At 30.6% G+C, this 13613-nt stretch overlaps 2 protein-coding genes across 8 annotated transcripts in view; one reads left to right on the forward strand and one right to left on the reverse strand.

Moving 5' to 3' along the window:
* The window catches only part of LOC108746233, a 15861-nt gene extending 10794 nt beyond the window's left edge, over positions 1-5067 (forward strand). Inside the window, exons 4-10 of one of the 5 annotated variants that reach the window (XM_018482868.1) lie at positions 258-587; positions 922-1432; positions 1647-1828; positions 1901-2048; positions 2886-3092; positions 3664-3779; positions 4536-5067. In XM_018482868.1, the coding sequence (XP_018338370.1) occupies positions 258-587; positions 922-1432; positions 1647-1828; positions 1901-2048; positions 2886-3092; positions 3664-3779; positions 4536-4651 (1610 nt within the window). In that variant the 3' untranslated portion in view covers positions 4652-5067. The remainder of the gene's footprint in view (positions 1-257; positions 588-921; positions 1433-1646; positions 1829-1900; positions 2049-2885; positions 3093-3663; positions 3780-4535) is intronic. The other 4 variants (XM_018482869.1, XM_018482870.1, XM_018482872.1 and 1 more) reach the window with 4 other exon arrangements.
* An 838-nt stretch (positions 5068-5905) lies between these two features.
* The window catches only part of LOC108746275 (diphthine--ammonia ligase), an 8770-nt gene continuing 1062 nt past the window's right edge, over positions 5906-13613 (reverse strand). The window contains exons 1-12 of one of the 3 annotated variants that reach the window (XM_018482938.1): positions 13354-13468; positions 12999-13183; positions 12827-12900; positions 12555-12735; positions 10957-11048; positions 10800-10890; positions 10548-10725; positions 9717-9884; positions 9273-9574; positions 8523-8844; positions 8242-8343; positions 5906-7932 (exon numbers count right to left, since the gene is read on the reverse strand). In XM_018482938.1, the coding sequence (XP_018338440.1) occupies positions 7628-7932; positions 8242-8343; positions 8523-8844; positions 9273-9574; positions 9717-9884; positions 10548-10725; positions 10800-10890; positions 10957-11048; positions 12555-12735; positions 12827-12900; positions 12999-13183; positions 13354-13468 (2115 nt within the window). In that variant the 3' untranslated portion in view covers positions 5906-7627. Of the gene's footprint in view, positions 7933-8241; positions 8344-8522; positions 8845-9272; positions 9575-9716; positions 9885-10547; positions 10726-10799; positions 10891-10956; positions 11049-12554; positions 12736-12826; positions 12901-12998; positions 13216-13353; positions 13552-13613 lie in introns of those variants that run through there. The other 2 variants (XM_018482939.1, XM_018482937.1) reach the window with 2 other exon arrangements.

The following is a 13613-nucleotide window of genomic DNA, read 5'->3' on the forward strand; positions in this document are numbered from 1 at the left end:
ATATTAAATATAATAAAATATAAGGAACATACTAATTTACTCATGCATAATAAAGTACGAATCTTTTATTATATTTATATCTATCAATATAATATTAAATGTTATAATATAAAACATATGTAAGAAAGAGCTGTTAAAAATTATGTACACATAAAATATTTTTTTATTCATTTAGCAGTTAATCCGCAGAAACTTACATGAAAAATTATAATGTATTGCTACATTTATTTATATAGAGAAATTAATTTTTTTTACAGCTTCAGAAACAATAATAAATGAAGAGTCGCAAGGTAGTGTCCTGAGCACTGCTACGACGGAATCCGAAAAAGTCAAAGTAAAAAATCGAAGAATGGAGATTAATTTTGATCCCGATGAAGGACCTTTCACTGTTGATAAAATAGCAGAATACGAATGGCCACTAGATCGAAAGGGTGAAACCTTTATGATACAAGAACAAATATCACAGTATCTTGGCGTAAAGTCTTTCAAGCGCAAATATCCTGATCTCAAACGCAGAGTAGTTGATATGGAAGAGAGAAACTATTTGAGGGAGAATGGATTAGTCAGTGAAGCAATGTGCGATATGGGTAAGTTTATTTTTATTAGTCTTCTTGGAAAAGAAGATTTTCATGTAAATCTTTGATGATATATACAAATTTATTATTTTATCATGTATAAATATGTGCGTAGTATAGAAAGAAAGTTATCCATTTATATAAATTTAAATAAACTGCCTGAATTTTTTTCTTAATAGATTTTATATATATTTTCCTTTAAAAATAAAAATTTGAAATAAAGAAATATAAATAAAATTTTAGAAACTGCCAGTTTTGCTTCTATACGTTTCTTTTCTATTATGTACATTTATGTCAGTATATTATATTACAAAATGCATTTATATTACTATATCACATTACACAGGACTAACTGCGATATGTAGCTCCGAAGTACTAGATGTAATGTGCAGTGATTTTCCCGATCAGTACGAAGAATATCGCAAACATATGCGCGAAAAACAAGTTAAGGAACATTCTAAGAAACAGAAGGAACTGACGGCGGCAACAAATGCAGAGAGAAACAGGATAGATCTCGCAGAAATGGCAATGCAGTCCGCATTTACATGGAACGCTAATTTAAATAAAGCTCGCAAGGAACAGCGCAAATACTGCTTAGATCTGCAGACTTTCACAATTCATCAACCACAGAAGCAACATAAAGGCGATTCAGAACACAAAGTTGGTCATTACCCTGTTGCTCTGATACCAGGACAGTATACTGATTATTATCGAGAATATACACCAGCAGAATTGAGGTATTATCCGCTAAATACGGTCTTATATGGACCCACACGACCTAATGAACGTAAAAGTGATAGTCAATCAGAAGGTTCACAGAGTGATAGCGATAGCGAATCATCTTCCGATGACTCAAGGTTGGTAAAAACGTTATAAAATATATAGTTTATTCTTAAGAATTAGAATAAATTATTATATACGTAGAATGATTTCTCAAAATAAGATGTCAAAACTTGCAAACACATGTTTTAACAAATTAGAATTTATTCTAAACACAATATTATATGTTTGATTTATAATAAATTAATATTTACATATAAATATGCTATGATAATGATTGTATTTGAACAGTTCATCCTCTAGCGAAGGTACACAAGATACGGAAGGATCTCAATCGACCATGGACGAAGTGGACATGGAAATCTCGAATTCAAAGGATGACACAAAGTTAAAGTGCAAGATGTGCCTGAAAGTTTTAAATAAACATAATAAGAACGAAATATTAATTCAATGTGGTACTTGCAATGGAAATGGTAAATATAATATTATAAATTGAATTGCATGTGATTTTTTATGGAGCTAACCAAGCCCGTCATCATTTTCAGTTCATCCATCCTGTATAGATTTAACATTAGATATGGTACCACACATTCAATCATACGCATGGCAATGCACTGATTGTAAAACGTGTGTACAATGTCATGATCCTGCAGATGAAGACAAAATGCTCTTCTGTGATATGTGCGATCGTGGGTAAGTTAGTTAAAAAAAAAACTTAAGGCTCCTGAGTACTCAGCTAAGAACTCTGCGTTGACGGTAGCGACACAGGATCAGACGGCGAAACTGACCTGGTGAAACTGATAGCCACGCACATAAGCACGAGTCGAAGGCGAGCACACGTAGGCTCGTGCTTATGTGCGTGTTACAACGCCTCGTTCAACCATTTATCGCAACGATAAATAGCTGAACTTATAGGCACCGAAGTGACGGTTTGACAACGAAATTTGTGTTGCATGTCATTTCGTTATTATTTGTTTAATTGTGAGAATGTGAATTGTCTCGTACTTATGAAAGTCCTAAAAATGGACGGAAACTGCAGTTATCTTGGAATTTTATACATAAAAGTGTATATTTCACTCGTTTCAACAGCTATCATGATGTGTTAAAGAGACTCACTTTATGTGCCTTTTACGATCATTTATTGACTGTCAAGGGCGGAAAGGACAGTTTTCATCGATTTTTACAAATGTTTTAAAGCGATTTCATCATTTAGATTTATCCAAATTGTCTTTATTTACAAATGACATACAACATAAATTAACGTGTCATTCCTCGCTTTTGACATCACGATTCCAACATGGCCGCAGTGACTACTCAGGAGCTTTAATATACGTTACATATCACATAAAACTTCTGCAATTACAATTCAGAAACTCGATGCTTTAATATCTGCCTTGTTAAAAAGAGAAAGAAAGTTGTTATACAAAATATGAATTATAATTTCTAAAAGAATGTTAATTTACGACATAGAGCTGCAAATTAACTATTATTTGAAATGTTCACCTACTATAATTTGAATCGTATGTTTAGGTATCATATCTATTGTGTTGGTTTGCGACGAGTACCACAGGGAAGATGGCATTGTCAGGAATGCGCTGTATGCGCGAACTGCGGTTCGAGGGAGGCCGGCGGTGCCAATTCAGACCGAAATAGTGTTGCGCAATGGCAACACGAATATAAAAAGGGCGAGAAAAATACTCGAATATATGTCTCGACGCTCTGTGTACCATGTTCGAAGTAAGTATATAGTCAACTATTGATTTTTCAAGAAATGCTGGGCTTTAATTGCTTGATAATCTCCATTGCTCATATCATAACACTTTCGACATCTTCTCTTTTCGTTATCAAATCTATGTAGGATGTTCAATAAGAGATGTATTTTGCAAAGAATATTTTCTACCGAGAAATAAAATAATTTTTTGTTTTTAATCTGATTTCTGATACAATTTTAAAGTTTTAAGTATTTTGGGATAACTATACCTCTTTATAGTCTCTATATAGTCTTACTTAAAATTTTCTTAAAATCAAATTACAGTTATATAACTAAGAGAATTAACTGAAATGAATTAAAAAATAAAGTTTTTCCTCCATTTTTGAATTATAATTTGTCGAAATGCTATTTTAATAAATTGTGAGTCAAGAACTTTATTTTCAACAGTTTTGTTAAAAGTCTATAAAAAAATAATACGATAAGAAATGTATTAGTATGTGATGTATTGCCTTCCCCCTTTCTCCATGTACTAAGCACCATCATAATACATAATATACCCTTACCTGAATTCACTAACCACATGATCTTTATAACAAGGCTGTGGCGAAAGGGTCGCTATTGCCCGCACTGCAGTCGCTGTCATACCGCCCAAAGGCTCGACCTGGAAGCGAATCTAGTGCATTGCAGCGCATGTGACAAGTATCTGCACTTAGGTATTGACACCAAGTTTTCATATGATTCAGTTAGTTTAACATTTTGAGCGCCGAGCACATTAACTTGTGTTTCTGATTTCATGTGAACAAAAATCATGGCAAACCTTATACGGGCTCATCGAAAACTGACTTCAGTCGATGAAATTAATAAGCACATAATTAGCTACATGAATCCACATTTACTGCATTCTTTTATTAAATTTTTATTTAATTTTTATTGTATCCCCAAAAATTTTATTTCATATACTTGATTTGCAAAAACATTACGGGCTACGAGGTTGAACTTTCAGACGCTCAAAGTGTTAAGATCATTGCATGTTGCAATACAGGAGCATTTGCACGCGCCATCGAATTTTGTTTGATCATCGCTATTTTAAAAGCTATGTTTAAATTAATTGCTATTTAGTGCGTACATATGTACATTTGCATTTCTATCTTGTTCTGTCAAATAAGAAATACAAATTGTATAGTGGATGCCATAGTACAAAGGTGTTTAATTTAATCTGACATATTGTCTACCTTTATCCATCGAAAGATTATGTGTTTTTTTTTTATCATCTTTTTATTAACATTATTTATTTCTTGATGATATTTTTTGCTTTAAATTGAAAAATAAAGAATCTTAAAAAAGAATTATCTGCTCAAAACAAAAATATCTAAACACCTCTGTTCTTAGAGGCTAGAGCTACTATCTCGCGATATTATATATCCTATAGAATAATGTATGTGTGTGTAGCAATATATAATTTTTTTCAGAATGCGTGGAGACCAAGGGAGTAGTGGTTGACAAGAAAAATTATCAATGTGATTTCTGTACACCATCGACCAGCCAGCATGTAAAGCCTTTATTGTCGAAGGTGCTCAAAACGTGAATATAATTATTGTAACATTGTCGAAGAAAAGAAAATATTGTGCTGTATAATACCAATGCCAGTGGTGTATATTATACTATTATATTAAAGTAAATAAGTTTTTTATTGAGTGCGTTTGTAGACAAATGCGCGCAAGATTTTCTTCTGGAGTACTTCATGACAAACGAGTTACATTGTACATAGTTGCGAAATGAGTCATTTAACTTTTAATTATGAATTTTTAACATATTGTTTATCGCGAGAACAGTGAATTGTTTAGTAAGAAAAAGACTGAATCTGTTTAGTTTTGAGCATGTCAAAATTACAAGATACGGAGTGACAACGCGAGAAATTTTCCCTTGATTTATAAATTCTTTATTCTTTGACGAACTTGAAATCTGTTATTGTATACCATAAGCTTGGTTAAACGTGCATTTTATAACACTCTCTTTTATAGTATTAAAAAAATTCTTTTATAAAGTAAAAAGAATTTATTTAATATAAATCGAAAGATAAGACGTTATCACACGTTTACATTTCACAAATTTAATTTGCGAAAATTGTCAGCTTATCATTTACAAGAATATAAATGCAAAATAAGAACATAATTATTCATATAAGCATTGTAAAATCGAAAGCGAGTGATTTTCTAAATGTTTCTGTATAGATAAAATTATTTATGTAAAAATATAAATTTTTATGTTGAATGTAATCGTGATAATAAAAACAATTTTTCATCAATCAAGTGTAGAATAATATATATAATTTATTTTTTAAGTACATATATATATGTATATGAATATATGTATACATATTAATAAATAATACATATTTTAGTTAATATAAATATATATTATTTATTATATATTAATGCATATATTAATAATGTATATATGTATATCTCTTTTTAATAAATTATATATATTAATATAATTTTTTTTTAATTTTAAACAAAACACTACACTAAAAATTAAATCATTTTTTTATTATCGATATCATCTTTGTCTATTGAAGATATTACTATCATCAGAGAAGACTGCATTTTTCTCTTCATTTTCGAAAAAAGTACAATATCATTATTGGATAAATTTATGCTCTTACATTTCCTTCTAAATTACCAACTCGGATATTCTTGAAAAGAAAGAATCATATCAGTATACTGTTAGTAAGTTTTGTAAAATATTGTCTTTTCTGTCGATCGCTACATATATGTAGAACAGAAGGGAAAGAAATAAAATGTGAAACTAAAAAAATAGCTATTTCTTAAAAATATATATCATTCTCTTTATTTTTCTTTTACGACATAATCCTCGGATTAGTGTTCTGTTGCGGAAATCAGATGTGAATAAACATCCTTTCTTTTGCATGTGTTTTTACATACTTATCATTACAGAGTATCCACATTTTGAACAGTGCGCTCTTTCTCTTTTTCGCTGTCAAAAATCAGTTATAATATATTTATATAAGTGTTAGATTATGTTGCATTTTTTATGTACACATACAGAATAACGATAGTAATTGCGACTGTTTAAAAAATGAGCAAGTTGCAAAATATAAACTTTGGCATATCGTTGCATCAACCTTGTATATAATATTACGTCCGAATAATCTTAGTTTGTATTGCAATGCAATCTGTACAAGATATTTCTAAACAGTGCGTACGCGCGAAAAATACAAAACTACTGCATAGCATGTTGTTATATCGAGTTGGCCGACTTCAATTTCTTTTCCCGGTTTCTTTAAAATTGCGATGTTCTAGTCATGGTATGTTTTTTTCCACCATTTTTGGTGACATATTCAATCAATCGGTAATACAATTATCTAGCGATACCGGCAGCATTAGTGACAGCGAAGAACATCTTTGTGTAGAATGTATATGTATGTATGTATATACATATATATACATACATATGTATGTTTCACATGTGCTCTACGTTCCAATCATAAATCAAATCGCACCGGAGACACCCAGCGATAACCCATAATTTCTTTCTCGCGACAATAATCATTCGTTTCCTTCCTTTCGTTTAGAATTCGAGTAATGTCGAGTGCTAGTTTAAAATGGCTGTGCACGATTTAATGTCGCTTAGAGAAACATCACACACGTTAATTAACATTCCGCATATGATTTACAACGCCATAAAGTAACGTATACTTTGAGCAAAAGAAAAAAGAAATCTCAGCGTAATCAGCAGTACAATTCGTACGAGTATTATTATACCTAATATGTAGTCGCGTTGTTAAAGAGCACTTATGCGCTAAATGGGGACGGGTTCACAGCTCAGAATTGCACTTGACCCGTCATTGACTAGTAGTACTCGATATACAAGATAATATAGCGTCTGTTTCTTCTTAGCTGCACTTTTGTTGCTATTATTATATTCAAAAAGATACGGGATGTATCTTCAATATTCATAGGAAAATGGAGCTTGCGAGAAAACTACATAAAAGTGTGGCTAGAAGAAACAGCGGTGTAACTACATCGTCAGTAAATGTCGAACCAACAGCCGTGTCTCTCGCGTATGTAACGCGTATGAAACGCGAGTGCTCAAATACATCTATCGGACCGTCAGTGAAGCAAAATAACATCGAGAATTATTTGCGCACGTACAAAAAACTTAATGATTCCGTTGCAATGCCGCTTCATTCTCCTTCGAGCAGCATTAGATTCATAACAGCCGAAAAAATTAAAGCAATAGCTATAAAAAGACGTATAAAACAAAAGTGCTGTTTTAAAAAAATACACAAAAATTCACACAATTTCGATTGTAATTCACGATCAGTCAAATTATAGTTGCACTCCATGAGTATTCTACAAAATGAGTATTCTATAAAATGAAACAAACAAACTTTAAACGTATTTTTTTCTTTTTCGTGTTCTTGTGTCAAAACAGCTCTCTTACTTGCGTGCTGTTTTTCAAGCATCAATTTTTTTATCCTAAATGTGCGCTCCAATTCCGATGAATAATTGACAGTGTAAAAAATCATTTTGAGTATTTACTCGTGCCTAATACCATATATAGATAATAAAGTACTGAAATTGTGTAATTGAATAGCCGGTATAATGGTAATCACTAAATTCTGCGTAGAAAACTTCGATAGGACGTTGTGAAGGAAATTTGGGCCCAGAAAGCTGCCGACTTTGTAAAATATTCGCAAAATACATGTTGGATTTGCGCTTTGCGAGCCTTTCCTGAGTTTACACAATAGATAATCGAAAGCCTCCGACAATTCATTTGCATTCAGCTCCATGGATGGCAAACTCGCCTCCGTTGTCAAATTACCAGTAGAATTGGATAAACCTATCCATAAAAATATCAAACTTAGAAAAAGCTTTTGTTAAAAATATTTTTAAATATTCATACGAACTGATTTAAGTATAAAAAATTAGTAACTGATATCAATTTAATTTATTTAGATTTATTATTATTATATATTCTACTATACTATAATTATACTATTATCAAAATATTATATTATATTTTTTAAGATTTTTACTATTTTTAAACTATAAATTTCAGTATTTTACATATTTAAAATAGATAAAAAAATATATTTATGAAAGAAAGTTCGAAAGATATGTTTTAAATAAATTATCAAAAGAAATTTACCGGTAGACATGTAACATACAATCGCCGAAACATTATTTTCATAATTCCACCTACGCCTGATGGCTATCCTAAAATTAGCCACACATTTTCCTGTTTCCTCGTCTGCAATAAATAATAAGATATATGTAATAATACATCTCTCGCTAATTTTTAAATTAAAGAATAGAAAAATATTTCCTGTAAGTTATGCTGTAAAAAAACAAAAAATGAAGAAAAAAGATATTTTTTACTTAACTTACAGCAAATATACCTTCCTCGTCAGATAAGCTTTGAATACTTACACTCGAATCGGTTATTATCCCTATGAGCCCAAACACACCACTCAACTTGAGCACCACGTGGTAAATTTGGTACAACAACGTAATCTACAATAGCATTTCTAGTCCTCCTTTCCCACTCTTTCCTCGCATCTGCTATGTAACTAGAATGAGTCAGGAAACAGATACCTTGTACTATATCTCGAAGTTTCGCATCCATAGCCTTAACAATGCGGTCTATGTGCCTCAATGTTAAACGACACTGCCGTTTAATATTCATATCTAGAAGATTCATATTGCCAGGCACCAAAGGTATTTGCCCAGCAACTAAAATAACATCACCTACCTGTACAGAAAATTATATTTTTTATCAAACAAATTGTCTTACATTTTTTAATGTAAAAGATTACAAAAAAGATTACAAAAAAGACTAAATAATAATATTAAAAAGGATTTTAAGATCAATTTCCTTAAAAATACGAAAGACACGATAGCCTCTCAGGTGTCAAATACACATTTTATTAATTTATATACATATACTATGAAACTCCCGAGACCTATTACACGCGAACTAAAGAGTTGCGAGATTATCGTATCTCTCACCTCAATAACGAATGAACCGATCAAGTTCTGAATAGGCTCTATCGATAGCTTGGGTTTAAATTATGTAATAAAAGTTTTTTTATTTTTTCTCTACATATCCTACGAGTGGAGATCAATATCTTCATTCATAGGATATGCGATGCAAAGTCCGAATCTGGAAATTGTACTTACACGAACAGCCTGAGAGTAAGGACCAATATTGGCGGGTGCCCAGTGGCTTATACTTTGAACTTGCATCATGTGTCGCTTGCAGACCCATTTATCGCCGCTCTCTTGGTTCTCCTTATATGCTATAGCATCAAGTGCGACATGTACGTTCAAAGGACATTCTACACATACACGAACTGGCGGATTTCTCTTATCCAACCAGGAAACGTATACTTCGTTTATAGCCTTGTAATTTGACATATCTTTTATGTACAATGTTATCGCGACTATGTCAGATGGGCACAAATTTTCATTTTGTATCAGAGCTATAATTAGATAAATATTATATGTAAAAAAGATTTATTAATATTGATTTTTTATGTTATCAATTAAATTTCGAATAAGAAATAATTGTTGATTTAAATAATTACTAAGCCGAAAAGTATGCGATTAAGATGTGAATTTTACTGCTTAGTTTTTCCAGTGCCTCTTCTATAGCAGGTGTTATATCCGGATGTTTTCCTATAATACCTCCAAACCAGAACCATCCTGTTTGATTTCTGTTAACGATTGGAGCATCTGGGCAATTTTCATCTTCGTACAAAATCTCCATTGGGCTCGGAGGATGAAACTGACCTGTATATTCACATAGATATATTTTGATATATTTGATATGCATTTTTCTCTGTTCTTTTGCTGAAATCTTGTAAAAAAATTCTTTGAGAATTCCCGGATTTTTCAGGTTTCTTTTTAAATTCCAAGAGATCAGAGAATTTGTAAATAAAACAAAGAAGTTTGAAATAAAGAAGTCGAATTGATATGCAAGCAATACAGATAAAGTAATATATCGAAAACTAGTAGAAGATAGGGATTCTACTAAATACAGTTTTGACTAAATCTATCATTTTCTAAAATTATAAAGTAAATTGCAAAATCTATAAGATGTAATATTATGGGCAAGACACAATAATACTACAATGTAATATCAATGAGTTATTATATTCTACTGAGTATTGTCTTTTATGTCACCCTAATTTTTTACTAAAAACCCGCAAGATACACATGAGAATGTACGTGAATATACACGGACGTGTATGCCATATTCACTGCTAATTGTTAACATTTTACATTATCAAAAAAAGAAAGATGTTTTAAAAAAAATAGAACTTATAAATTTAAAAGTAAAATTCTCAAAATTTCTCTAAATTCGAATAAAATTCTATAAAAATCCGTGATTTTTGGGGATAAAAGATTCCAGATTTTCCAGGTAGTAAACACTATTTTTTCAAAGTTTTCTACCTGAATTCGATGCCTTCAAACTATTACTTTCACATGCATGCTCATCATTTTCATCTTCTGACAAATTACAACCATCATGTAGCTCAGGACCAATGATTTCAGCAATATAATCCTGTGGTGACTTTATCAAAACATTTTTTAATCTCTCAGATAGACTTAACTTCTCCAATTCTCCATTCTAAAAAATAAGTCTTCATTTTGATGACACTTGATAGTGTCTAACAATTATCAATGTGATATCCAAAAACTTACGTCCTTATCTTCTAAATGGATCTTTGTAAATCCGAGGTATCCTACAGGCGCTACGTCATCCCTCGAATTTACAATGCTCTCATACTCATCGCTAAAAAATATTAAAAAATGAGGTATAGTTACTCAGAAGTACATAATACATAAATGTAATACTTACATTACAATACTTTTAGCAAACAAGGGACAATCTAAGGTAAAAGTTTCATATTCTCCTCCCTCTCCACATATGTTTACTCCATATTTTTCTTTCTATAAATAAAATTTATTTAGATTATCAAAAAATAAATTTGAAGCTATATTTTCAATTTTGTTTCATTTATATCCATAATCAAGATATCAGAATATCTCCTAATTATTGACAAAGCGCTCATATGTAGGTAAAAAGAATTAAATTGACTCGAAAAGTCCTATATCATTTTGTAATTTTCGCAACAGTTAACAAGATTAATAAAGATCACACATCCATCCAGCTTACTGCCAAATGCAAGCATGCGACGAGATACGACTACCCAGCCTCGTACGTTGCTAGGTGTGCAGAGTTGTTTACTACAAGCGATATTGGCAAAGCATGGACGGCGAAAGATAACACCTTCCCGCGTTAGGCGATGCTATCTCGCCACGCGCTGGCATTTCATATTCATTTGGCGATCTTTAGAAATTATTATCTGATTGATTATTGCGGAAGTTGTAAAATAATATAGGACTTTTCGATTCACAATGAATTCGGTCACTCACACTATATTGTATTGATGCATATTATAGGCTGCTATATAAAGTATCTAAATGCAATGGCATAATATCAACATCAATGAAATAATATATTTATATTCTGCTAAATAACATGATCATTGGATATCTAAACATTTATTATGTTAAAAGCAAAGTTAAAAAGTTAAAAAGTAAAAAAGTAAATTAATTTTGTTAATTTTTTAATTTTTTAATTTCATTAAGTAATATTTTAGACTTTTAACTTTTTAATTTTACATAGTTATATTTAAAAGTTAACATCAGGGTTGGATAGTTGGCGTTATACGAATCCCTACTTGGATTATATGCTTATACAATCGTATCCGTTGGAGATACGTTTTTCTAATTTTAAATAAATCCAAATATTTTATTTACGTGTAAGCAAAGAATAAAGAGATTTGAAAGCGATCCATCGTTATGAATACTTGAAATCACGATTTTTTTTTTAAAATACGCAGAAGTGCAATTTACAGGAATTATTTTTTAATGTCTCAGAATAATCATGCAAAAGCTGATCAAAATCCGTGAAATACATATGTGAGTCTCTTGTTAGTTAAAAAAGTTAAGTTTTTAACTTAGTTTTTTAATTTAGTTAAAAGAAAAGTTAACTTGTGAAATTATGAAATAAAATAAATTTAACTTTTAATTTTTTAATTACTTTTTTAAATTTAACTTTTAATTTAATTAATGTCACTATGGATTAACTTTTATCTTAACTAAGTTAAATTTTCAAAGCTGTTAACTTAGTTAAAAAAAAAAGTTAACTTACCCAACCCTACTTTTACATTTAACTTTACTTATTTCGTGTATAGCAGCTTTTATTATGCACTAATCTAGTGGAATACAAATGACCGAATTCGTCATCAGTTTAGTCCGTTCTACCTGAACACGAATGCTTTGTCAATAATTAGAGGCTATCCTGTACATTATCGATACAATTATAAAAAAAATATTAACAAAAATACTCATTATGTTATATTTAATTAAATAAGAAACAACTTGACTTACTATTTTAACGAGGTGAGGTTGCATTTCACATATAGATTTTCCCAAATGTTTGATTTCAAGGCCTAAAGCCGCAACTTTAATCAATATTGCGTTAACAGAACTCTGTATCATTTCATTTAACAGCTCATCCTGGTCCCGTCTCCATAAATATGACAAGGAAATAAGACCTAAACGATTGCATCTACAAGAAAAATATGTTCGAAAAAAAATTAATAGCAGCATCTATATAATATTACAGATTCACACAAATAGAAGAAATAAATAATAATTACACATTTTCGACACGAATTCGTTGATAATCACTAAGAATAGCACCGCTTGACACAGCCTCTATATTTTCACGTTCCTGAAAAGTATGTTTTGGAAAAACATGTATAATTATTGAAATTGATACAGAGATTGATGTTACATGTATATAACTTGGAACTACAGAAGTTAATTTACCTTTACTGTACTCAAGAGCTTAAAAAGATCTTCAACTTCATCACTTTCTGTAGGATAATAATATTTCTCTTGCACGTTTGCTTTGCCAAACGTTGGATAACGATATATAGGCAAGCCTATAGCTTGAGCAATGTACTTAACACCTTGATGTCCTACCGTTTGGAACATAAATGAATCCAGATCATCTAGAAGCAGTGTGTTAACCCCTATGTTACATCTGCATAAATTATAAATTATAATATTTATAATATAAAAATTAAATTAAATAAATATAAATTAAATGCAATTGAAATTTGTGTATTCATTAGCAATATGTAATTATATATTTCACAAAATACATTATTTGTTTTAATACCTTTTTCAACAGGATACAAATTAGCTAGAGCTACGATCTCATGACCAGCTGCTACACACTGCATCATATTAAAGCAAGAATCTTTGCCACCACTGATCAATGCCACAACCTTCATCTTTCTTTCGTTGATTGTGCTTAGATTTCTTAAGAAACAATTACAACTAAAATTAGAGCTGTTTTATTTGTTTAGACAATCATCTGTAATAAAAATAAAATGAAAATATATACTATACATGTATATATATATATATACATATATA

This window comes from Trachymyrmex septentrionalis, unplaced genomic scaffold (genome assembly GCF_001594115.1).
Source record: "Trachymyrmex septentrionalis isolate Tsep2-gDNA-1 unplaced genomic scaffold, Tsep1.0 scaffold161, whole genome shotgun sequence".
Classification (NCBI taxonomy): domain Eukaryota; kingdom Metazoa; phylum Arthropoda; class Insecta; order Hymenoptera; family Formicidae; genus Trachymyrmex; species Trachymyrmex septentrionalis.